The sequence below is a fragment of the Pinus tabuliformis genome, chromosome 6, assembly GCF_031772625.1.
Source record: "Pinus tabuliformis cultivar Carrire ecotype Pingquan chromosome 6, CPIR1, whole genome shotgun sequence".
NCBI classification, from domain to species: domain Eukaryota; kingdom Viridiplantae; phylum Streptophyta; class Pinopsida; order Pinales; family Pinaceae; genus Pinus; species Pinus tabuliformis.
Genome location: NC_142292.1, coordinates 2,097,015,641 through 2,097,043,331, shown reverse-complemented (window position 1 = coordinate 2,097,043,331; position 27,691 = coordinate 2,097,015,641). Strand labels below are relative to the sequence as shown.

Genomic DNA, 27,691 nt, shown 5'->3' with positions numbered 1-27,691 from the left:
TTCCCATGCCTCACAGCAAACTGGAAATTACAGCAATAAATGTTGTACGGCTTCCTCGATTTTCGTGCTCACTTTCAGCATTAAATGTTGTTGTACGGCCCTTGTTTTGCGTGCAGAAAAACTAGCAAACTGCTCCTCGATTTTTGTGCAAACCACTCCTCGAAAATCGTGCCAAAATCTGCCTTTCATTGTGTGCTGAATCAGCTATACAAATATGCTCAACTGCTACTTTGGAATGTGTGCCAAGTTGCTGTCTCCTTCTCCTCCCTGCTCAGAAATCTCTCTTGCTCTCCTTCTCCCAATCTGCTCATGAAAGAATGAATGACCTTTTCCTCCTTTTCCTCCTTTAATCTAACCCCAAGTGACTTTTGGGTGATCCAAGTGACTTTTGGGTGATCCCTAAATCCAATGGCTGAAATAGATTGAGATCTAAGGCTAGGATTAAATGCTCATTTAAATTTCACTTTTTATTTTTTAATTCACCCCACTTTAATAAAGACCCACTTAGTCATTTATTTCCAAAGTCACTTTTCCTTTCTAATTTTTCATTGACTTTATAAAAGTCACTTTAAAATTAGACTTAGTAACTTTATCATTTAAAGTCACTTTTAAATTAGATTTAACTTTATAAAAATTATAAAGTTACTTTAGGAGAAAAATTAAATTCTTTTGGACACTTTTCCCTAGGCCAAAGATCAAAGCCTAAGGGAACCACCTGTCCTCCGGTACCAAATTTCAACAAAAACTTAGCTTCAGTGCAAAATGACCAAAGAATTCTCCCTCTGTAACCTAGCTTTAACACCCTGTTAGAGAACAAGTGCTGCCACAAAAATGATGAAGGATGCACACAAACTCAACTGCAATAATATATTCAGTTGTAGTGTATTAGTGCAATTTTTTCAATAGGAATTCTTAGAGACTAGGGTTTCCAACAGAATTTCTTTGCTTGCTCAGTAATGAAATGAATAGTTCATTCAATAGTACAGCAAATGAATAAGCAATATAGTCTTTATACCCACAATAAATAGCACTGTTCACTCAGCAACAAGAATACAATATTCTATCCAAAACAGTACCATAATTCAATCATCAATGAATTTGACAACAATTCCAGTATTAAATTCAAATCTAACAGAGTTCTATCTACCTCCTAATCTCCTACAAAGTGACCTGAGCTGCCTTGTGCTGGTCCGCAGACTGGAAACAAAGCTACAATTATTTTCCTGCGAATTCTGACTCAAAGATGCCCAAACAGATTCTGCTACAGGAGTTGACCCAAAACCACTGAATTCTGACTTCATGAAAGGAGGTCAAGCTACCTCAGGAAATGACCGAAATGCTTAGGAAGATGAACAAAGTTCTGTCTCAGAAAATGCCCTAACTCTGCCTCCGAACTGTCTCAGGAAACCCTTCTGAACTCTGTCTCAAGAACACCGAATTGCCTCAGGAACCTTTCGGATTGTCACAGAGGGAGTCCCCAAACTCAGCCGCAGGGAGACCAAAATGCCTCAGGGGGAGCCGCCAATCTGCCTCAGGGAGGCCCAGTTGCCTCAGAAAGGGGCCGAGTGTAGAAATTTCTCATTTCCCACCCCGGTTTTCAGTTTCTCCTTATTTCTCCCATATAGTTAAATGCCCTTTCCCATAACCATACATTTAACAAGCTGAAAAGAGAAAAAAAACAAAAAAAAAAAAAAAAAAGAGAAGAAAAAAAAAATTGCTGAAAGCACAAATTCTGGAAATTTTACAGAATGCTGGAAATTGCAGAAATAAAAATCAGCAGTAATAAACAGCCATTAAAACACATTTAAACACTGAGATTTTTGGTCAATGTGACCCTGGAAAAACCCCCTACAACTCCTGGGGAAACCAATTTGAGAGCTCTTCTTTATTTCTGGAAAATGTCTTTTTACAGTAAGAGAAATGTTCAGCAAAAAATCAGCAAACAGACTTTTACAACTTATCTCAGCCTTGTTGAAACTCAGCCTCGCTGATACTCCGCTGCTATTACACCGCTGCTGATACTCCGTTGCTGATACACCGCTGCTGATACTCCGCTGTTGTTACACCGCTGCTGATACACCGCTGCTGATACTCCGCAACTGTTACACCGCTGCTGATACACCGCTGTTGATACTCCGCTGCTGATACACTGCTGCTGATACACTGCTGTTGATACACCGCCCAGAAATCTCCCTTGCTCTCTTGCTCTCCTTCTCTCAATCTGCGCATGAAAGAATTGAATCGAATGTGATATTTTCCTCATTTTCCTCCCTTAATATAACTCCAAGTGACTTTTGGGTGATCCAAGTGACTTTTGGGTGATCTCTAAATCCAATGGCTGAAATAGATTTAGATCAATGGCTGAGATTAAATGCTCATTTAAATCTCACTTTTTATTTTTTAATTCACCCCACTTTAATAAAGACCCACTTAGTCATTTATTTCCAAAGTCACTTTTTCTTTCTAATTTTTCATTGACTTTATAAAAGTCACTTTAAAATTAGACTTAGTAACTTTATCACTTAAAGTCACTTTTAAATTAAATTTAACTTTATAAAATTATAAAGTCACTTTAGGAGAAAAATTAAATTCTTTTGGACATTTTTCCCTAGGCCAAAGATCAAAGCCTAAGGGAACCACCTGTCCTTCGGTACCAAATTTCAACACTCCCTCTTACCGAGGAAGGTGTTCCTCACCACACCCATCTTGTCTCTGAAGTAGGCATGCTTGCCCCGTGGTAAGGCTTTGGTAAGAATATCTGCAACCTGCTCATCAGTGGAAATATACTCAAGCTTCACAGCTCCCTTCTGAACATAGTCTCTGATGAAATGATATCGGATCCCGATATGCTTTGACCTGTCATGAAACACTGGATTCTCCGTGAGTTTAATGCAACTCTGATTATCACAGTAAATCACTGAAGGTCTCAACGACTGACCAAATAAGCCAAACAACATCTTGCGAAGCCAGATAGCCTCACAACTAGCTAGACTGGTTGCCATATACTCTGCTTCCACTGAACTCAATGCTACTGACTGCTGCTTCCGGCTGATACTTGACACTACTGCTGAACTTAACCCAAAACAGCACCCTGAAGTGCTCTTCCTATCAGAAACACAACCTGCCCAATCAGAATCAGTGTACCCTACCAATCTCACTCCATCTCCCTGCCTGTAGTCCAGACCATAATCCATTGTCCCCTGCAAGTACCGCAAAATGTGTTTTGCAGCCACCCAGTGAACCTTCCTAGGCTCACACATAAACTGACTCATCGTGTTGACTGCAAAACAGATATCTGATCTAGTGTTGACCAAATACATCAAGGAACCAATCAGTTGCATGTACAATGTGGGATCCACCAACTCGGAATCCGAAGCATGAAGCTTCTTCCAGTTGGTGATCATCGGTGTCGACATGGGTCTACAATCCTCCATGTGGAATCTGCTAAGGATGTCCACAATATACTTCCCCTGCCCCAGGAAGAAATGCCCCTCCTCCTGCCACACCTCCAAACCCAAAAAGTAATGCATCAAGCCGATGTCCTTCATCTCAAACTCCGTCGCAAGATCTCTCTTGCAGTGCTCTATGAGTCTCTGTGCACCTATAATGATCAAGTCATCCACATACAGCACCAAAATTAGAGGCTCCTCACCAATCACAATAAAGTAAAGGTTCGAATCTGCCTCACTCTTTGTGAAACCCATCCCCTGCAAATATGTATCTATCCTGGAGTACCAAGCTCTGGGAGCTTGCTTCAGGCCATAAAGGGCCTTCTTCAGTCTACACACATGGGACTCCTTCCCATGCACCTCAAAGCCTTGTGGCTGCTCAATGTACACCTCCTCTTGTATGAAGCCATTGAGAAATGCGGTCTTCACATCCATCTGGTGGATCTTCCAACCCATCTTTGCTGCTATCGATATAATGGAGCGGATCGAAGTATATCGAGCCACGGGAACGAAGGTCTCCTCATAATCAACTCCCTCTACCTGGGAGAACCCTCTAGGCACAAACCTCGCTTTGAATTTCTCAATGCTGCCATCTGCAGCATGCTTTACCTTGTAAAGCCATCTGGAAGTAACCACGGATTTGCCCTCAGGCCTCGGCACCACCTCCCAAACATCATTCTTCATGGTAGAAGAATACTCCTCCTACATGGCCTCTCTCCAGACCTACTGGCTAGCTGCCTCCTCATAGCTAGAAGGCTCAGAGTCAAGGATGCTGGTAACCATCGCCATATAGCTACAAAACCTCTCAGGTGGTCTACTCTCTCTGACCGACCTCTTCGGCTCAGCAACAGATGTGGCATCTCTCAAGGTGTCCTGAAGCCACTTGGGCTTTCTCTTCCCTGAGCATGCTTCTCCCATAGGAGAATGAAACTCCTCCTCCTCATCACCATCAGTAGCCTGAACTCCTGACTGTTTGTCTGTTGTCCTCCTGCCTGCACCTGAACCTGTAGAAGCTGAGGCACTGTGTGAACTGTCCATCAATGGACTCCCTAGTGAACTACTCTGCATGCTGCCCGGAGCACCACCCCTCTGGCTCGGCGAGCCACTACTCACTGACCGACCTGACATCCTCATAGATGTACCTCCGGATCCTCTTGATCCCTGCCCACTGGATCCCTGCGACTGACTCAACTGCTGCTGAGGGTCTGGCTGATCCAGATACTCTAACTCCCGTGACCTCCTAAAGGCCCTGTCCTCCTTGAACTTCACATCACGTCTGACAACAGCTCTCCTCTGTGCAGGAATGTAAATCCGAAAGGCCTTTGAGGTCTCACTGTCGGCCACAAAGATTCCCTTCTCTGCGGTGGGCTCTAGTTTGGTCCTCTTCTCCTTGGGTATATAGGAGTATGTAATGCATCCAAAGATATGAAGATGACCAATATCAGGCTTCTTCCCAGAGAAAGCCTCCTCCGGAGTCATGTGCCCCAAGGCACGATGCGGACTCCTGTTCTGCAAGTAAACAGCTGTGTTGCAGGCCTCTGCCCACAAGAACAATGGCAACCCCTGATCATGTAACATGGCTTTGGCAGCCCCTATGATGGATCTGTTCTTCCTCTCTGCAACCCCGTTCTGCTGGGGGTTGTAAGGAACAGTGAACTCCCTCCTAATTCCTGCCTCCGCACAATAGTCAACAAACTCTCCAAGGGTGTACTCTCCTCCATTGTCCGACCTCAGGGACTTGATCTTTCGACCTGTCTGTGTCTCCACAAGAGCTCTGAACTCCTGAAACCGCTTGAAGACCTCACTCTTGGTCTTCAAAAAATAAATCCAGGTCCTCCTGGAGTGATCATCGATGAATAAAACATAGTACTCATATCCACTCAAGGAAACATGAGACATCCGACCGCTCACATCGGAATGAATCAAATCAAGTATCCCCATCGCTCTGCTGTCACTGCTGGGAAAAGGGGATTTGGCAAACTTGCCCATCGCACAACTTCTGCAAGTATCAAAGTGATCAGTACTGAAATCTGGCACACCTGTAGTGATCTCCCGCAATGTCCTCAAGGCTCCATGATACATATGTCCCATCCTGCGGTGCCAAATCTCACACAGCTCAGAACTGCTAGCTCTGCTGTCGGTACTACTACTCAATGCCAAAAGGGGCTGGAATGCAAACTTGTACACCTTTGCATGGCGTACACCTATCACTCTAGCTGAATCAGCTGGAGTGCCCCTGGGATACATCAACACCTGTCCTCCCCTGAACAGTACCTCATATCCTCTGTCCTCCAAAGCTGAGACGGATATGAGGTTCTTCCTCATCCCTGGCACATAACGAACCTCTGACACCTTCAAGGGAGGTTTGGACTCCCTCAGAAATGTCACTGTCCCCACCCCGACTGCTCTAACAACTCTATCATCACCGAGTACTACCTCAATATCAGTGCCACTCTCTGAAAGCTCTGAGAAGTACTCAGGACTCATGTCATATGACGTGAAGCCCCACTGTCCACATACCAGATACCTGAAGATGCTCCGCTAATCGAGGGAAAAGCATGCTCCCTCTGAACCTGTGTGGCAAGTGATCCTGCACTAGAGGACTCACACGTAGTGAACGCAAACTCTCGGTCAAAATGACTAGCAAAGTCCTCAATCTCTGCTGAAGCTGCCACGTCCTGGTTCTTCCCCTTCTTTTTCTTCTTCTCCGGACACACAACTGCATAGTGTCCCATCTTTTGACAATTCCAACACTTCACCTTGGAATAGTCCTTCTGTGTGTTCCCCTGTTTACCTTTACCTTTGCCTTTGCTCCCACCACTGCTTGTGGAAGCCTGCTTCTTCCCTTTGCCTTTCTTGCCTCCTGCCACCAGTGCTACATCCTCATCCTGCTCAACTGGCTTGGCTGCCCCAAGCTGACCTTTCCTGATCTCTGTCTGAATGCAATCATCCCAAAACCTCTCCCATGTGGGAAGGGTCTCACGTGTGCAAACCCCATCAGCAAAGTTCAACCATGAACGGGGGAGGCCATTCACTGCAATCCGCACCAACTCAGTGGGTGGAATGGCCTCTCCAATCGTTGCCAACTCATCTCTCACATTAGTAATCTTTGTGAGATATCCAGCTGCACTATCATTACCCATCTTAATGTTCTTCAGCTTCTCCTTCAAGACCATCTTCCGGTTCTCATTGGTACTCTAGTAGAGATTGGACAATGTTGTCTACATCTCATGGGCATTGCTCTTTCCTCTCACATGAGGAATGCAATGGTCTTTGATTCCGTCTAGAATCATCCTCTTACCCTTGTTGTTCTTTTTATTATAAGCTGTCAACTGAGTAGCATCAGTAGGCACAACAACAGGGTTCTGTGTGGTATGCACCATGATATCCCAGACTTCTGCCTCCTCAAAGATATTCTGCATTCTCTCCTTCCAAACACTGTAATTTATATGCCCATCCAGCCTATCCTCCACCCTCAATCCCAATGACATCCTGCTGTCCTAAAACTGAAAAATATCATTGTTGTAGTAAAGATAAAACTGTTGTTTATGAAAAAATCAGCTTGCTGGAATTTTCTGAGTGAAAAATCAGCAACTATAATTTTTCCTTTTGCTGTCCCAAACTGCCCTTCAGCACTCAAGCTCTGATACCATGTAGAAATTTCTCATTTCCCACCCCGGTTTTCAGTTTCTCCTTATTTCTCCCATATAGTTAAATGCCCTTTCCCATAATCATACATTTAACAAGCTGAAAAAAATAAATTTGTTGAAAACACAAATTCTGGAAATTTTACAGAATGCTGGAAATTGCAGAAATAAAAATCAGCAGTAATAAACAGCCATTAAAACACATTTAAACACTGAGATTTTTAGTCAATGTGACCCTGGAAAAACCCCCTACAACTCTTGGGGAAAACCAGTTTGAGAGCTCTTCTTTATTTCTGGAAAATGCCTTTTTACAGTAAGAGAAATGTTCAGCAAAAAATCAGCAAACAGACTTTTACAACTTATCTCAACCTTGCTGATACTCCGCTGCTGTTACACCGCTGCTATTACACCGCTGCTGATACTCCGCTGCTGTTACACCGCTGCTGATACTACGCTGCTGTTACACCGCTGCTGATACACCACTGTTGATACTCCGCTGCTGTTACACCGCCGCTGATACTCCGCTGCTGATACACCACTGCTGATACTCCGCTGCTGTTACACCGCCACTGATACACCGCCCAGAAATCTCCCTTGCTCTCTTGCTCTCCTTCTCTCAATCTGCTCATGAAAGAATTGAATCGAATGTGATCTTTTCCTCATTTTCCTCCCTTAATATAACTCCAAGTGACTTTTGGGTGATCTCTAAACCCAATGGCTGAAATAGATTTAGATCAATGGCTGAGATTAAATGCTCATTTAAATCTCACTTTTTATTTTTTAATTCACCCCACTTTAATAAAGACCCACTTAGTCATTTATTTCCAAAGTCACTTTTCCTTTCTAATTTTTCATTGACTTTATAAAAGTCACTTTAAAATTAGACTTAGTAACTTTATCACTTAAAGTCACTTTTAAATTAAATTTAACTTTATAAAATTATAGTCACTTTAGGAGAAAAATTAAATTCTTTTGGACATTTTTCCCTAGGCCAAAGATCAAAGCCTAAGGGAACCACCTGTCCTCCGGTACCAAATTTCAACACCGAGTTCTGCCTCAGGAGGCCAAAGTACCTCAGACTACCCACCAAAGAAGATCCCCGCAATTCTGCCACAAAAAACCGGTCTATGACAGAGGAGAATGCACAGAAAAAGCACCATAGAATAGTCCCGAACAGTTCCACAAGTTTGAGTTCTTGCCCTTGATTTGCCACCAAACTTCAATATCTTCCAGATAGATAGATTCCAAAATTTGCAGGATTCTTCAGATCAGAACTTGTCCCATAACCTGTGCCAGAAAAAGAAGGGTGACTACGTAGGGTGGGATCACCTCCACCGAAAGTAGTCAAGGATGATAACAGGGTCTTATAACCCTCAGAGACTCAGGCTCAAAGAGAAACAGAGACCAATCTATCCAATTCAATGATGATCAAAATGATTTTACTCTCTTGTATTTATACTTTCTTGTGGGTGTTTCTCCTTCTTAACTAGTTGAGAGGGGTTTGTGGCAACCCCCAACTTTGGGCTTTTTACCCCAGCTGCCCCAAAACTTACCCCGTGTTGGCCATTGGGCATTTGAGATTTTCCCTTTTATCAAAGACTATAGCCTATGGGGATTGATAGGCTACTTCGTCCCTTGGGCAATTAATCCATAGGGGACATTACATCAGTATATATACTAACACCCACATAATCAATATCTATATTAAATATTTATAGAATAACTTATTGAAGATGAATAAACTCTAAAAGGATGAAGTGTCTGCACTAATGTACCTGACCAATGTCTGCAGTTACAACTTACAAAACTAACTCAACCATTAAAGCTTATCATGACCTTGCTAACCTCTGCACTTCATCACATGTTGATTTCTTTTACGACATTGCAACTTGCCCTTTGGACCAACATTGTTCATAATACTTCAATTTACAATAACGTCACACATGACCAGCTTAATTATGTTTTAAGGCTCAAATGTTGTCTTCTAGCATATCCACATCAAGCTAGTTCGAATAAGTGCATGTCCATCAAAGGAAATCTCAACAAATCTAACAATCAAAGACAAAACATAGGGACAATAATACAATCAAATATAGGAAAGAAAAGATCAAGATAGATGTATCTTTGGGTTGGAAAGTCAAGATAAATATGTGATAACTAAGTTTGGAGGTTGGCTTCTCCAAGGTGTCCATTACAAATAAGGAGTTTGAGAGTGGAATTGAAATTACATAAAGGTATGGCAGCAACAACAGGAATTACCCAAATCCTCCCTCAAACCTTTTCTACAAGTTACGCACATACCACTGCTAGTAGCAACAAACTATACATATCTCGTGATGGCAACTAGGGCTAGAAAGCCTGTGCTTCTAATGCTCATCATGATTCTTTGAAGCATTCCATTTTCTTGCAATTGCATGGGGAGCAGCAATTGCTCTCAAAGTCATGAGATGTTTCTTGAGGTTGTTGGATCTTAAGATGTTAGCATGCAAGCCCATAATGGAAAATTAAGCATGTCTCTCAAGCCCGTGTTTCTTATGATCTTGCAAACCCACAAGGGCATCTGCATTTCTACCAAGCCCACATTTCTCTCAAACTACAAGTCATCTTAACACTCACAAAGAACATCATACAAGACACACAACCATAAAATGAAATTTATATCCATGCCCATAAACAAACAAAAGATGTCAAAGGCACTAGCAGTACAACAAGCATTATAGCCAAATAGGATGATGGATGAAGCATCCCCTAAAAGGTGACAAAAAATAGTACAATTAACCAACATGAAATGACATACAACAAAAGAATGGGTTAAACCAAGAAAAGTTCCCTCAAAAGTGAATAAGATCCAATAAAAAGACATAGTCCTAAGGATAAAGCGCAGCAACATACAGAAGGGGAGAGCTAGCCCCGATCATCATCTAAATCAATAGCATGGATGTCAACAAGACTTAACTGAATAATGTCCTTGGCGACTGGCCTAGTAAAGAATTAATCCTAGATGGCATCAAAATGCCCATGTTTCCAGTCAAGGAACATACTGAAAAAGAACAGCACTCCTAACATCCAAGGTCTAGAAACCAATAAAAGTAGAGATAGACAAACAAATTTTTTAAATCATACATAAGGCCGACTGTTCCATGGGGCTAAAAGTACTTGTATTCAATGAAACAATTTTACCAAATAAAAGTAGATAATATAAGATGAGATAAATGTATTAATGTCCCACAAATGACCACTGAAGTAGGTCAATGGAACTATTTTAGATACAACAATGTAAACACAACGTGGGAGCACTGAAGTGGCTCCTCTATAAAAGCAAGAAACATGAAGTAAAGTAGCAGTCTAACCTAAAACCTAGAAGACCAACTCCTAATAAGGAAGAAGTGGTCCAAGAGAAAATAGTACACGATAAACAGCTCTATAATCTATGGAACAAGTGGTAAGTGGTTATCATTGTCCATTGGAGCTCTCTCTCCTAGCATCTGAGGCTGAATGGAGAAATCTCAATATAGATGTCTGTCTAGAAGAAGAGTCGAGTAAAGAGCATAAATGAGTGTTGTACAGGAAGGATCCATTGTTGCAGTTTAGAAGATATCATCTGGTGACCGTATTGTCTGCTAGTATAAGGTCTGGTCTGGTGTCCGTATTGTAAGTTGTCTACATAATATGTTGGTTCCTCTTGATGTGTCTCCTCCATTTACCCTTGTTGTAGCACTCATGCGAGTGCATTTTCAACTCCTTAACCTTATTTTGGGCAACTCTCCCCCACTATGCTCATATCTCTAAACTATTTGATACTTGTAGATTCCATGTGTCCTTCATCCACTTCATCTCTTCCTCGTTGATTTTGACGAAAATTCTTTTGTTGTCCATGGTCACCACTCTTTCCACTTGTAAAATCAGCTTTCTTCATCAAATGTTGTCTTTTATTAAGTGGCCTCCACTTAAAGAGACCAGGGAAGTAATCCTAGTCAGCATCAAAAAAGTGTTTGTTTGTGGTCATAGAAAAGACTGGAGAAGAAGAGGAATCACTCTTGAGTCTTAACATCCACTGTCAAGGAACCAATGATGGTATACAAAGATTAATAGATAAATAGATTTTATTATATCTTCCACAAGGTCAATTGAGCTATGGGAATAAAGGTGCTTATATTCAAAGCAACAATTTTGTCAAATATAAGCACAAGAAGAAAAAGAACAAGATAAGGCAAGAGCCACAGTATCAAAGAAGCTTTGTAATACTCATCTGGAATCGGCCTTCTTTCCATGTTGAGAATCATCTACCTTTTTGTAGTAATTTTCCAAAGTTTGTCCTTACACTCATCATTCTTGTAGCCTGCTTTCCTGTGCCTTCCACTTGGTTGGCCTGGAATGTTGTCTCTCAATTGTCAATTTGCAAAATTGTTCTCTTCTGGATGTGGACTCAAGCCTCACAACACAGCATGTCCTTTTTTTCTAATCATCCTTGGGTTGTTCCCACCTTCGTATTTTGCATCTTAGTCTATGAAAGTTGGTTCTTTATTGAACTACAATTTGTTTTTCTCACTATGGAATGTTGAGCTTAATGTAATCTTAGGCGCAAATTTTTTCAGTTTTGTTTAAATTTGTCTATATGATAGTGTTGCTTTCTCCTAGTGTGTCTCCTTCATCAACTCTTATTGTAGTGCTCTTGTAAATGTATTTGTAACTTGTTACTATCAGTTGCACAACCCTCCTGCATTATACCACAATCTCTAAAGCATTTCTTACATTGTAGATCCATGTTTATTCCTCCTCTTCAATGCTTCCCAACCAGTTTTGATGGGAATCCTACCCTTCTTAAAGAATGTTAGTCTTTGCCTCTATAAAATCAGCTTTCTTCTTGCCTTTGTCTCTATGGGGAATAAGCTTGTTTCAACCAATAGTGTATTATGCAGGATGTTGGTTTATATCCTTGAGAAACCTATTAAGTGTTGTGCACCCTTGGGCCTTTCCACTTGATTCTACCTATTTCAAGGTGTTGTTCACCCCCGTACCTCACATCCATATAGTAGCAATAGAGCAATGAGTCCCTAGAAAAGGTGGGGCAGAGTGAACTAATTCCAAATCTCTGCTACTTTGCGTTTATGCTGAAGTAGGAAGACTGCTTCCCAACCTCCTTAGAGCCTCTTATGCAAATGTCCCTACTCAATTTTCATTAAATTCCAACCCCAGATATTTGTATTTTTGGTTTATCTGAAGTGGCTCAACTATGTCATTGATTTTTGCTTGTTTTGATTCCATGAAATAATACATCTTTGGGAAAGTATTCTATAGTAATGACACTCCCAAGTGAATATGATCCTCTTACGAGTCCCTCAACAAACATGATCTAGTGCCCTTGCAGTGCAAGTCAAAAAACAGCGATATGTAGATATAAGATAACATAATTTTACTAAAGTCCAATGAATGACCATAAATAGGTCAATGAGACTGAAGGATGCAACCAGTATGAGTACAATGTGGCAATGCAAATACAACTCCTAGAAAATGTCAAAACTAAATCTAGAAGAAACTGAAGTAAAAAAGAAGGATACATTAATAGGACAGCCTCATAAACATGTATGCAATCAGGTCGTGTAGAAGGCTGAGTGAATCAGTCCAAGGTTAGAGGTCAACAATATCAAGAATGCCCAAGTCTGATAGCCGACGATGAGGGGAGCGACAATGGCATTGGATCACTATCGACGTCCCCTGGATCCAACAAGGGGTCTGGCTGCGTGATCCAAGGGGGTGTAGAAGCAAGGGATACTCCTAACATCCAAGGCCAAAGGAAAGAACTTTGGCTAAGTCTAGTTGCTCCACTAAGGCTGAGGAGAAACCCATCCAGGAGGGACCTGTTTGGCAGTCGTCTGGTACTAAATCCTCTGGCGCTCTAGGTGTGAGTGAACTAATGTGTTGTTTGGCACCTCTGCAATGATCTCAAGGGTACTGGTTGGCTTCCCAAAGTGGGGGGTCGAGGGGAGACCCGAGGCTTCATTATTCTACTATCTGAAATACAATGAACACAGCTCATCGCTTGTTGCTCTGATCACTCGAATCGACCTGAAAGTATGATGTGTTCATCTAAATTGTCCCTAAGTGAGGCAGGGTATGTTCTCTAATTAAGTGGTATTTGCATGGCACTTTACCCTAATGGTAGACCAAGTGAAAGTAGGTTGTAATATGTGTAGTTCTAGTAAAGGAGCTCTAAAGTCAATATCACCATAAATGCCCCTCTAATTTATAAGTTAGGCCATTGTTTGTCAAGGCGCCTCGAGAAATTTGACAGGGGACTACTCAAGCGCCCATAAAAACCTCCCTCTAATGTCATGGTGTTAACTCCTACCCTTTTTTCCATAAAATACATATCCAAGGGAAACCCACTAGGCACTTCCCCTCATTCCAAAGATGGTACCCAAGGTAAGCCAAATTCATCAAGGCTCAAGGCCAACACAACAATATATTCATTAAGTGCTCAACATGTCACTTGCAATGAATTGATCCTGGGTGGGGAGAATAACACTCCTCTCAACCACTAGGGCTAGATCCGATTGACATGTTATCTACTACTTAAGGGGGGGTGGGATTTAAAAAAAATTGATGCTTTATATCTTAAAGATATAGAGTGAATTCTTTGAAATGGATACTATTGTAGAAGACAATGTTAGGGGGAGTGGAGGACCCCCTTCCAAAATGTGGTTAATTGGGGAACAAGGGTCCTTTCTCAAGAAGATCAAGAAGTGAGCCCTCTTCCACAAGGGAGGAGATATAGCAAAAGACAAGCCATTTAATATAAAACCATTGGCAAAGACCTTACAAGTCCACTACTTGCATGCATTTTCCATTGATATCCAAGTTTATGCCATATGACCACAAATTGGATTTGTAATAGTTAGAATTTGCAAGGAATAAATAACCTATAAATCTTGGATGAAGGATATTTCATAATTATTTTCTCAAATAGTAATGATAGATATTGTATTGCTGAAAAGAGAGCAAGGTTCATATGCAGAATAAGACCATTTGGGAAATGTGGCCATCACTTATCACCAACATGGTCCCTATCTATGTATGAATTCAAAAACTACCTCTTAAACTCTAGTAGGAATCAACATTCAAAATAATCTAAAATTCTCTTGGAGAGATCTATCTAAGGCCTAAGTGACCCAAGACCAAAAAACTTGTACAATATGATGGGATTTGTGTAAATGTGGATTTAGATAATATAATTTATTGATGTCCAAAACAAACCACAAAAGTATGTTAATGGGACTATTAAGCACAATGGTGCCTTTAGAATGTGGTAGCACAAGGGCATCTCTTACCTAAAGCAAGGTGTAAAATATAAATGTAAAGTACTAATCTATGCCAAGAGATAACTTGATGACTAAACCCTAGAAGCAAATAACGAGTGTGAGAGAGAGATGTACAAAGAGAGTGTAACCTAAAACTCGAAAGCAAATAATGCAAGTGTATCAAGGTCTGTTAGAACTAGTTTCCCTAACATTTGAAGTTGAATGGCAAAAACTTTGAATAAAAGATTGTATATGGGTATTTGGTTTAATTTTTACCTATCTTTCTATTGTTATTGACATTTTAGATTTGTATCTTCCCCTACACAAAACATTTTGTTTAAACATGTGCCCTTTAATAATTCCCTTTTCTTCAAATATACCCTTAAATGATGATGTTTGGTTAAAGAGAACAACCTTCAAAACCAAAAAAAAAAATGCATATTTAGAAGGCCATGGGCTCAGGGTGGAGCAAGGCAATTTAGTAAGAGTAACACTAATTGAAGAAAGAATACAACTCCATGTCCCTCATAATCATTAGTTGGAGAAAGAAAAAAAATCCATATGGAATCAGCAACCAATCATCAATGATACCTATTGAATAAATAAAACCACTGAACCATATTGAAATAATCACAATAGCTTTCATGGGATGCATTTTGACTAAAATGGTGATGGTGATTGAAAATGAAAATCAAATATGAATCTCTTTGCCTGCATAAGCACTAACAGCACAAATCCAAATCTCTTCATCTACAAGACGAGGATAGGAGAAACCTAAAACTCTTTCTAAATTCAAATAGAATGGATGAGAGGAAACTCAAGTGTTTGGAAAAGAATATCAAATGAAATAAGAAGATTCAATTTTGGAAAAACTGTAAATATTTTAGGTTAACATCACCTATCATGGTTGTTACACCTCATATTCTCTGCAACATAACTTACATTTGTTCACTAAACGTGACCATCATGATGGCCCAGATTCCCTCTAGTGGATGGTTAAGGCGAATCCTTTTAGCCCCGTTCTCAAGGTGCTTGGTTTTATTGCTCTAGTCGACTATCCCTTGATGGTGGTAACTCCCATCAACATAGGTATTTATGCCTTGGGTACATATTTGGGCATGTTGAGGCGGCTCTACTAAGACACATGATTTAAGGGAGCCCTACTTATTTTATTTGTTATGTAAAGGTAATTACACTTTTCAAGGGTTGTTAAACCCATGGTTTAGCACAATTATTTTACCTCACATGGACCCTCTCTCTCTTATGTATGTACTACACTTTGGCCATTACTACTTTTAGGCGGTTCTACTAATGATTATCTAGTTTCACATTTCCCAAAACAATCTCATAGTTCTCAAGGCATCCCACGTATATCAAGGTATTGGTCACACTTTTCGATGTCAGATTTTAATACCCAACAACTAATTTAGTGAATTTGCATCAATGAAAGAAACTGAAACTGAAACCTTCAAATACATTCACCAAACATACTGAATACTCTAACTAGCATGCACAGCAGAAAATAAAATCTGAAGTCAACGACAACATTAAACACAATGACACTAGAGATACCTAGGAAACCCCAATAGGGGAAAACTTGCAATGTCTGTGTTCTTTATTTCTTCTTCAACAATTGCTTTATTCATAAAATTAAAAAGATGAGGGAGAAACTTCCCTTTCACTCGGCAACCTCTGAATAAACCCCCAGCACCCAAACTGGATTGTGCCCTGCACTCTCAAACCTCTCTCCCTGCACACAGTATGAAATTTATACGGCTCCGTAGAGCCCTCTACGCAAACCTTTTTGTGTTGATACACTCTGCCTGGCTGAAAGTGACAACTGGCTAGAAAATCTAAGAGTCGATTGGCGTCTTTTCCTTGCCCTCTTTGCGCTGGTCTGAGTGCCCTAATCACTAAACATACTGGCTGCAACTATTGAGAAGAACATACACAATTATGATGCACTAAGTCGCTTTATCCACCAACTGCCTTATCTCCCGTTTATAACTTGACCTAGGTCCCACCTAGCACTCCCAAAGGCTGAGAATGAATACGTTATAACATAAGGCTAAGATCAAATTATCATTTTGTAAGTTCGGCAACGGTGAGGCTACATCATGGTCATGTCCAAGAATAACACCTGAATAGAGTGGGGAATTGAACCAATGACTTAACATCTAGGAGTGCTTTAACAGCACACCCGATCACTATCTATCCAAGACCCTGTGGACAAGGCTAAGATCAAATTATAATGTGACATTGGAAAAATAAATTTTTCCTAAGTCGATACATAGGAAATAAATAAATCTGCAATAATGGAAATTTGTGGGCCCCTTTGCTATCCTAGGCATCATAGACTAGGCAGAACCCTTGCTCTCTAACTCCATTTGTTGAGCATAATGTTGGCATTGATGTCAAATGGGCAAGGATGACAGATGCATGGTGTGTCAAGTGCAGGGGGAGCAAATGCATGGTGTGTAAAGTTTAAGGGGAGTCCTATGGTTGTTGCAGTCTTTGATAGAGAACCATCATAGTAACCGGATAAATAAAAGAAGCTATAAAATCTTATAACTATGGTGGTTGGAAGCCCAAAACTTTGAAGACATTCTGGCCTCAGGAAATTTTTTTAGATGTTCCTAGAAATGGCATAGTTGGATTATGCTTGGAAATAACCTTCCAATGGTATGTTGAAGTCCAAAAAAGACCTTCTAGATCAAATGTTATGGCTGTTCAAAGTTGGTTGAACTTAAGGGTTAAATTTAGCGTTTTGGCCACGTGGGCCCAGTGGTCCAGTGAGCATATAGGTGTCACTTAATGTACAAGTGACAGAGTAGGACTGGCCAGTGTTAAGGTCAGGAGGGGGAACAGCATGGTCCCACTTGGACACGCAAGACTGGCAGACAGATCCCAAAAGATCCAAATGCAAGCGCACCAAGGAGTTGGCAGTATGATGAATCAATGGGACCTAATATGAAGAGACATGTGGCAAGCGTTAATTGGTTGGAACACCTGGTGGAGGACAGGAGTTAAATACCATTCATGTTCAAGAGAAAATCATGCACCACGTGTCCCCACCATCTCATCGAAGAAAATGAGGGAGCCCATGCCTTCCTACAGGTTAATGACAAGAGGGGTCTTGCATTGGGCAATTTGACCAAACAATCGATCAAGTGATTGACGGTCCAGATTAGAAGCAAGGCCCCTCCCCCTCAAACTCCAAAACTACTAAAGAGGGTCTTGCATTAAACCACTTGCAGTAAATGGGTTGGCAACTATTTTGGCATGGCCGCTAGATTTGGCAATTATGCCAAATCTGAAGGGTCACTAGAGTTGAAAAACCTCTAATAAAACCTGCTATTGGAATTAATGGCGACTGCAGCGAATTGAGAATCAAGGTAACAAGGACCACGAAGCTCAAAGAGTTAATGCGACATCACCTTCATTTAAAGATAGCCATCCCTGATCATAGCTTTTATGCATCAATTCATTTATTGAGAAAGGAGAGCCATGTTGTGTAATTAAAATCTTTGATAGTGTGCTATCAGATTTGGAGAGCCTTACAAAGCAGAAATGGGGACCATGCCTGTGCCTGTTGATTGAGTAAATTGTACCCATAATCAGGGTCTTTAATGAAGAACAAAGACCCACACTACAAGATGAATGAGTTGACAAATTGCATCATTCACTGTGTTGTTGCAAAACAAAAACTCAGGAAACACTGAGTCAGAGAAGTGAGCAAAGTTGTATGTGTTGTGGTGTGCGCAGGTGAGGTGCAGCAAAGCAGTTAAAAAGAAAGTGTACCTGCACAGTAGTGAGTGCAGTAGTGAAGAGTAGAAAATGAATCAGAGCTGAAGTTGCAGAGAGGACGACAACTAAGTGTGTAGAAGCAGAGCAGAGAGGAAGGAGTTGTAAGAGACAACAGAACAGGTTCTTTGTGTTTTTATATGACAGAAGTAAGTCATTGCTCTCAGTTTGAAAATTGTATGAAAAGTAGGACAATTCACTGAAGCAGGTTTTGGCCTGCATTTATAAGAGGTTGGTGCCTCTTATCAAGTTGTGGCTTGTTACTTTGAAAGGGATTGGAACCTCCTGTGAGTGGGTACCCACAAACAAACAATAACAAACAGATTGGTGGTTTTTCCATTTTGGGTTTCTACGTTAAATCTCTGTGTCCATATGTGTATGATGCTCATGTTGTTGGTGTATGTTCATTGTTGTTTATGTACTTTGTTGTGAGTTCTCACATGAGTGATTGCTACATTAAAGAAAATTAGGAACCAGATTTAAAAGTAGAAATTGCCACTAATTACTGATTCACCCCTCCCCCCCCCCTCAGTAATTCCTTATTCTAACACCATTCAACATTCGAGGCAAGGATGGACTATTTACATGTACACCTTCCACGTGGAAGATGCTAGAGCCTTTTCATCATTTTGAACTTTTTAAAATGACTTTTATCATCATTTAGGGTCAACCAACACATGTGGCCAATTATGATGATCGTGGGGTTATTTTGGGCTCACTTGGATGATGTGCAAGTTGCTTAAGTGATGTTTTACCTTGAAGATATGACATGGCACTCACTTGAAGTCATTTGGATGATGTGAAGATAGCTTGTAGTCATTATTTGGAGACTTAATAACCTAAATGGAGTAGTCATCCACCTCTAGAAGCCTCTTATTGACTTTTGAAGAGGTCATATCGCTTATTTGAGTTAGATGCTGGAGCAAAGGTGGACGAGGATCATTCCTTGTTGAGGTTTCCTAATTGCATTCTTAATGGAATGTTGTACCGTAAAGAAAAATCCTTCCACCAAGAAAGGTGATGTCACCTCCTTTGTGCGGGTCTCAAGCATGTAAAGCATCGTGTTAATTGTATTTTAAGTTAGTCTCCAATTTGTGTGGATAACAAGTCATTTTTGTGTGGTTCCTTAGGCTAAAATTACAAAATAAACAATGAGGTGGAGTTGTGAGTCTTATGAAATGTTGGTGGTTTGGCGTTTTGGTCCTTAGGAGAGTATTCTCCAACAATTCACAACAATTTGGGATGAATCCTTGGAGTTGTCTCTTTCCTAGTTATTTTTTCTTAGTTCACTGATATATATATTTGTGAATGTTCAAGACTGCTACTACCTAGCAATATCAATCCATTTGAAAGACCAATTTGAAGAGTTTTGAGATTATAAACATTTAGCCACTAGAACGATACCAAACCTGAAGTTGCATGTTGACTTGGATTCAAATTTGGTATATCCTTCAATGTATAGATAATTGATTGGATAATTGATTGGATCTTTGATCCATCTTGTTAATACCATATCTAATATATGTTTCACAATGAACACTTTGATCCAATATATTGTGAGCCAAGGTAAATTCATTGTTTGGCTACAAAACACGTACTTCAACACTTTAAGAGTTTTAGGAAATTTAGACACTTACGAGATGATTAAGATCTAGTGTAATGTCTCTTTAGGTAAATGTGAGTTTCTTTAGCATGCATTTGTAGGTATGTATTTCGACGGTCATGATATGTTCTAAATATAAAGTCATATGGCCGCTCAGATTCTCCTCAATACTAACGACAATTGACTCATAACTTGATTGATCCATGGTCTCTATTTAAAGAGCATAAGGGTCATTTGTTGAAGATCGATTGTGAGAAACTCTCTTATGTACAAACTTTTCTTTTTCATTAATATATTTTCTTGAGTGGCCACATTGGCCAAGGCCATGGACTATTTCCCTCCTAGAAGGTTTTAACCATGTAAAACATTGATGTTTGGATCTTTGATGGAGTTGTGTGAGTTGTTAAGATCTTCATCTTGTGTGTAATACCCTATTTTATCAAACATAGCATCAAAACCCATTTGAAGACCCACACCAGTTTTTTTTTGCAATCTTTAAACTATATTGTTGCATTTCTAGGTTTTACTATTTTTATGCATTTCTAGCATGAGAATATTGTTCCATTGCCTCTAGAATGTTGCTTTCAGTTGGAAACACACTTTGTTTCACCCAACAAGGCTTTTGTTTGCCAAGATACGACCTTTCTTGTCATATCTGGAGGTATAAAGTCTGAATACATCCTTTTAATTTATTTTTTAATTATGAGTTTAATATTTCAATTTTACTATTTAACTAACAAGTGATCCTACAAATCAACATCATATATGTTCACAACTCCATCTAGCCTCCTTGGCTCAAATTTCAAAAACTCATGATCTGGAAACATTTGCAAAAGGCATAGAATGCAATAAATTGCAATTGAAAGACATAAGACATAGTTAGTTTCCAAAGAATTCTCTCAAGTTGAAGGACTTGACTACAATGAAACTTTTTCCCTTATATCCAAAATGAATTCCATTTGCCTTGTTCTAGCCCTTGCTACATCACATAGATGGGAGGTTCATAAAATGCATGTTAAATCCTCCTTGTTGCATGGGGATCTGCAAGAAGGAATCTACATGGAACAACCTCCTGACTATGTTCAAAATGACTTTGGCCTTGTTTGTCACCTTAAGAAATCTCTCTATGAGCTTAAGCAAGCTCCTCGAGCTTGGTATGCTAAGATGGATGGCTTTTCTTGACAATAACTATTCTAAATGACATTTTGACCCCTATGTCTACACCATAAAAGTAGGAAGCCATCTCATTGCACTTGTTCCTTCTCTTGATAACCTTATGCTCATTAGTAGTGACCATGGAACCCAACCTTAAAACAAAATTTAAAATGACAAACTCATGCTATTTTCATTATTTCCATGACCTCCAAGTATTGCAAACCAAGGGATGAATTTCTCTTTCCCAAACTAAGATGTAACCTTCTTCTTCGCTTTCACATGGAAGATTGTAAACCAACCTCTTCTCCCTTCCAATTTGGAGTTAAACTTGTTGTGACTTGTACCACACCCAAAAGGGATGCCAATTTGTACAATCAATTTTTTTTCCCATGGAAAAATCGTAATTTTATTAATGAAAACAAAATTACATTTGCAGATGTTGATACGCATTATATCAGGCAATCAAAAGACTGTTGATCAGAGGTTCATGGAAAACAAACTAATGTACAAATATCTAGACTAATGTACATGAAGGGGAGAGTCATGTATTGCTCCCCTTCTTCTTTTCAACCTTATTCCACTCCCCTTGAGTGGGCATCGAAGATACAATTCAAGTGAGTTGAACGCATCAGGCTGGGGATTGTCCTTATCTGAATCTGAATTGTCTGGTGTATGTAGTCGTTTTGCTCCACTGGAGTCCTTTACCTCAAGGATCTTTTCCGGCTGTGATTCCATAGGATCTTGTGGAGTTTTCTCGTGTGCTTCTGGTTCTTTGTCTGCTTGGTGATTCTCATTGGGTATGGGGTCTTCCACAGCCACTTCCTCCTCCTCATCATAGTCGTGAGGGGGAAATTGCCAACCCTTTGGTTTTTTCCCTATTTTCTTTTTACTTCGTGTCTCTTTTTTGGCTTTCGGGCATGTGTTTTGTAGATGTCCTGTTTGCCTACAAATTCTGCATCTAAATGTTGTGTTTTCATAGTCCAGTATCTGTGTCCAACTCCGTTGTTGGTGTTTCAGCAGCATGTGATCCGGTAGTCCTTTGCTGAGATCTACTTCCACACAAATACGAGCGAAAGTATATACTCTTTCCTCCAGTCTTTGTGTGTCCATTTTGATATATCGCCCAATGGAGTTGTCAATACCAGCTAGGACCTGTTGATCCCAAAAATGTAATGGTAGATTATGCAGCCGAACCCAAACTAGCATCCTTGAAACAACCATAGTATTAGCATCAAAATCTGGAAACCAAGGTGTGATGAAGAGGCCCGTGGATCCCCAGAACCATGGTCCTTCCTGTAGTATAATGTCCCTTGCCTCAGCTGAATGGAATTTTACAATGAAAAACCCTTTTGAGCATAGGTGTATTTCACAATGTACAGTCCAGTTTGTGAAAATCCAATGGAAAAGCTCAGTAGGTTTTGGCCAAAAACAGTTGAATCAACAGATTATGGCTTGTGATTCAAAAGTATTATAGTGGATGTCTGTTTCTGGTATATCTATGTTTAATTCTGGAATGTCATTTAGTTGTTCCACAATATATGGACTGGGTTCAGTTTCCAGCTTGCTTTGATGTTGCTATAGGCGTGCTTTTTCTTGTAGGATATTCTTGAATGGAAGTCCTCCATTTTGTGCTTGTTTTGTGTTTCGTTGTTTTTTGTTGTACTGCTTCCAATTCCTCCTCCTGAATGTTTTGTTTTACTAGAGGCCGCAGCTCCACCTTGCAGCCTCAGGTTGAGTGTTATGGTAGACACTGATATAATGTTGTAGTCCTTTAGGAGTCTAGAGTCCTGTAGTGCTCTGCCCCCAAATATCAAAAGTTGAAATCCGGCAGGATATCCAATATGTTGGGAGATGAGATGCTTCAGATGCAATACATTATCAGTTGCGAGAACCCAAAGCAAAAAAGACATCCCCGGAGGGGTTTTAATAATGACTTGAAATCGATGAAAGTTTACCATATGTGGGGTGTCTGTGTCCGCCTCAAATTTGCATTGTCGTGTTGCTCCAAGTACTCTGTTTTTCAAAACGATGTGTGGATGCAAGACAGGAGAAAACCCCATGATCGCCATATTCGCCAGGTGCTTTGTTTCAGTCAATGGAAATCGCGTGTATGTGTCTTGATCCAGAGGCAAGAGTAGTTTCACTGTTACCTCAATGTCCAACAGGCCCAGCGCCGTAGAAAGTAAACCCCCATCTATAACAGTGTGCAGGCTTGCTTGCATAGAAACCCTTTCCACCAATCCGTTGTCGGCAGGCCGATGATACAGAGGGTCTGGGCAAATAGGAGGGTTTATGATCGCATACACTCCAGCCATTTTAGATCTGTTGTGGTCGCGCAATAGCAAACTGTAATGGAGCGATAGATCCGCAAATGCCCACTCTGTCGCTGCCATCCCCCATTGCTCAGGACTATTCCTTCGGAACGACAGCTCATTTACATTATTGGCTCTTATCAGGGTGTCCGCCACGGACTCTTGTACACCTGCCTCAAGTTGTATCCGGTATTATGCTATCTAGAGTATTTGTCGTCGGCCCAACATAGACAGTAGTGCATGTGCCCATCTGGAGGGAAAAAACTGCCAGGGTTCAATCGCGACATACCTGTGATCCTCATTCCCTCTGGCCCTGAGCCTGTTCCTAACCTCCACTCCACACCGATGCCTGCATGTGAAACCCTAGCACTCTCACTCGCCATCGCCTTCCTCTAGTTGATTCTTTCTAAGTTATTATCTTTGTACAATCAATTACTTAGTAGCCTCTTACATTTAACTCATACCTATCCTAATATCTCCTTTGCTATTGATCTTGTTTCCCAGTATATGTAAACTCCACATGAAAGCCATGAGAAAGAAGCAAAAAGGATACTTCAGTATATTTAGGCTATAATTCAATTTGGGATACACTACAATTCAAGAGGGACTCCTTTGTTGGTTGGTTTTACTGATTTTGATTGCTCTAGCGACCTTTATGATCAAAAGTCTACTACAAGTTATGTTTTCAATCTTAATTCCAAACCTAGCACTTGGAATTGTAAGAAACAAGCAGCTATTGCTCTTTTTTAAACAAAGGCAAGGTACCAAGCAGCAATAAATGCAAGTCAATAAGCCTTATGGCTTGACATATCTGTTCAGAGTTACGATTTAAGCAACAACATCAGACCACCCTTTAGTGCGACAATTAGAGTGCATCAAGCTCGCAAAAGATCCAATTCAACATCAGTGTAGCAAACACATTGAGCTACAAATGCACTTCAACACAAAGCTCATTCAAGACGATGTTCTTGAAGTGTTTTTTTTCCCTACACATGATCAAGTTGCAAACATTTTCACAAAGTGTCTTACAAAAGCAAAGTTTTCCCAACTTCAATATGTGTTAGGAGTTCAAAAAGTTGCCATTAAGGGGGGATAGGCTCTCATGCCTCATTCCTTCTCCTATTGTGTCACATTGTAAATCCCTCAATCCTATCCCAAGTTGTTCTTAAGGGCAGATGTTCAAATATTTAGACACTTAAGTAAGATCAACTTGGTCTAATGTATCTTTAGGTAAAAATGTGTTTTTTAGTATGCAATGGTATGCATTTGTGGTTATGTAATCAGACGATCACGATGTGTTCGATCCAACAACTAGTATTCCCCTTGATGCTAACAGCTATTGATCCATGGCTTGACACCTAATTGGTCAATGGTTTGTATTTACAAATCATGGAGGGTCATTTGCTAAAGATCAATTGTGAGAAACTCTCTTATGTAGATATTTTCTTTTGCATTAATATATTGCCTTAAGTGGCCATGTTGGCTTGGGTCGTGTACTATTTCCCTCCTAGAGGATTTTAACCACATAAAACACTAGTGTTAAGATCTTTGATTTGGTTAAGGTGTTCATCCTATGTGGAATAACTTGTTTTGTTGAACAAAGGGTATTGTACATTATGGTCTGAGATATGCAAGAGACGGAGAGATGATACAAGATGGCTTTGTTGAGTCTAACTAGGCAAGGGAAGTGGGGGACAAGAAGAGGACCTCATGTTGTTGCTTCAATTTGAGCTAAAGAGTGACATTGTGGTTTAGCAGGAAGCAAGCATCAATGGCAATAAGTTCAACAAAAGCAAAGCACACATGAACCAACGCTACCAGTTGTGAAGCCATTTGGCTTCACAAGTAGATAAAGGAGTTGATGTTGGAGCCTGCCATGGTCTTTTGTGACAATCAGAGTTGTATCAAACTCTATAACAGTCCAATATTTCATGACCGCTCCTACCACATTGACATCAGATCTTATGCTCTGATATGGGAAACTGAATGTCTCTTTTGTGCTCCGATATGACAAGGAGCGTGGATAATGCTGGCCTGAGAACAAAGTCGCCTATCCCTAGACGTACCCAATTAAGTGTTGCCAATATGCTTCCTCCCCCCATCACTGAGGCTAGATGAAAGGAGAAGATAATCATTGCAATTGTGGCAAACAAGCCATGGAGTAAGCATCATCTAGGGGAATATGTATCTCTGATGTAGAAGTGCAAGCATGTTACCAATTGTTTGTTACCCGTCATCCCAGGCCATCAGATGCTCCCACTTGTTTGTTTTTTACCTTTCTGTGTCCTTTGAGACACAGAAGTTGAAGCACTTCTTGTGAGGAGGAGGACCCGAAGTTCAAATCCCAGAAGGCAAACCCTGGTAGAAAAATCACATCCAATACTATGTAAAAGCTCTATAGACTTCGACTACCAACACATGTGGCATATAAAATTGTTAACTGGCTTTGTTCATGGATGTTATGACTGAATGCTCTTGCTTATAACAATTAAAAAACAAAAACAATGCCAGCAATTCTCAATAAAATCAAATCGAGAATCCAATTAATGCAGCATCATGTCTTTAGACAGTTTGAATTTGGGTCTGGGCTCTAAAAGTAAAAGAAAACATAAAACTTCAGGAAGGTTCCTATGACAAAGCGTGGACAGTAACCACCTTTGAAGAGGTCGGTGCTTCCATTTTAGGACGTGTACCACGCGGCTTGACTTAACGTCATGACAACATCCCTAATTAACAGCCCCTTGTGGGTAGGGTGGAGGACAAAGGATTTGAACCTGGTGGGGATTTTGACACTACCCTGCTTTCATCAACCCAGTTGTCATGGTAGAAAGCAAAAAAACATATGATTGTACATTATACAAAATTCTCTCCATCACTCATACCGAACAAATATTCAAATTCCAAAAATTCTAAAATGAAAAGAAAAACAGAAGCAGGATACCTTGAGATCCACGTTAGAACGCGATGCCAGGTAGCAACTTAGGGCGGGATCCTTGAGTATTGCAGACCATTTGCCGGGGCCGTATTTTTCTATTCCCGCTCGAAGAGCCGCCTCTTCCTCCTTTGTCCATTTCTGCTTCGGTGCACCCATCGATTCAAACCCTAAGAAACCATGCAAACCCTCCCGCTACCTGCACATCCTTATTATTTCAAATTAAACAAGAATTTTTATTGTTCAGGGTTTTAGAATAAATGACGTAGTGGGTTCAGCATTTTGGCTTCGACAGATAAATGCATTGCAGAGGAAATATGAATCAACAGATATAAAGTTAAATTTAACCTTCTGACTGTTTTCCGTACGGATGTAAAGATTAGGCAATGGCCCACGAAAGCCTGTATGTCTTCGGCTCGGATAGATCGCAAAGCTCGTATTTCAATTTGTGCGTTTATATATATTGTTTATTATTGGTGTATATACCAAAAAAAAATTAATATATATATATATAATAATTATTATTATTATTATAATTATAATAATTAAAAGTACAAAATATATATATATATATATATTTTGATGGAGTCGATAGAAGGTTACTGCAAATGTGAAAACAAAATCTATTCCAGAAAGAGAAGGCCACTTCTCATGTGACAACAAAATTTATTCAACTAAGTGAAGGCAACTTATAATGTGAAACAAAATCCCATATGTCATTTAACTACTTGTGTTTTAACTTTATGGAATTTATCTATTAGGTGTATTATCATGGTGTATTATCATGGGTTGGTTCTTAATGAGGCAATTTTATGTGTATTTTATGGGTTAGTTTTTAATGAGGCAATTTGAAAAAGGTTATGGGTTGAACTTAGGGTAAGTGGAGGTGGGATGTGAGGAAGCCAAGTCTATTTTATGTATTTTAGTGAAAGTTTATTATAATTTTTAATATTTAATATTTTATGTGTGAACTATAAAGGGATTAATGAATTTGTATATATGAATTTTAAAGTGAATGGTGAGTTTTAATTTGAATAAAATTTAGGTGAGATGAATTTTTATATATGAATTTTAAAGTGAATGGTGAGTTTTAATTTGAATTAAAATTATGTGAGTTGTGTGATTAAGTTGTTATCTTATAGTGATGATGTCTTTCATAAGTTTTTTTCACCATTTTGATTGTAAGTTATATTGACCAAAGCACCTTTGCATGTTATTTTATTATTTAATTTGTGTCCTTTTGCAGTTTACATGGCTCCATGCGTGATCTCCTCTAATTTTGTTTATATTTTTATTTATAGCATGAGCATTACACATCTCATCCATAGTTTGTTGTTATTTTTTTAATCTTATTTAGATATTATTGGGTCAATTTATTCCACATTTCACATCAATGTTAACAAATATCATATGACTCCCTCGTACTAGATTGGTTGTAGAATCAACCTTGTCTTTCTAAGTGTGGTAAATGCTAGGTTGAAGAGAACACCT

The 27,691-nt window shown here is 39.9% G+C and overlaps 1 protein-coding gene across 2 annotated transcripts in view; it reads right to left on the bottom strand.

The window, feature by feature from the left end:
* The window catches only part of LOC149267627 (telomere repeat-binding factor 1-like), a 182,773-nt gene extending 156,077 nt beyond the window's left edge, over window positions 1–26,696 (bottom strand). For both annotated transcript variants that reach the window (XM_089433752.1, XM_089433751.1), the window contains exons 1-2: window positions 26,549–26,696; window positions 26,210–26,399 (exon numbers count right to left, since the gene is read on the bottom strand). In XM_089433752.1, coding sequence (XP_089289878.1) covers window positions 26,210–26,359 — 150 coding nt within the window. In that variant the 5' untranslated portion in view covers window positions 26,360–26,399; window positions 26,549–26,696. The remainder of the gene's footprint in view (window positions 1–26,209; window positions 26,400–26,548) is intronic.
* Window positions 26,697–27,691: the final 995 nt, after the last annotated feature.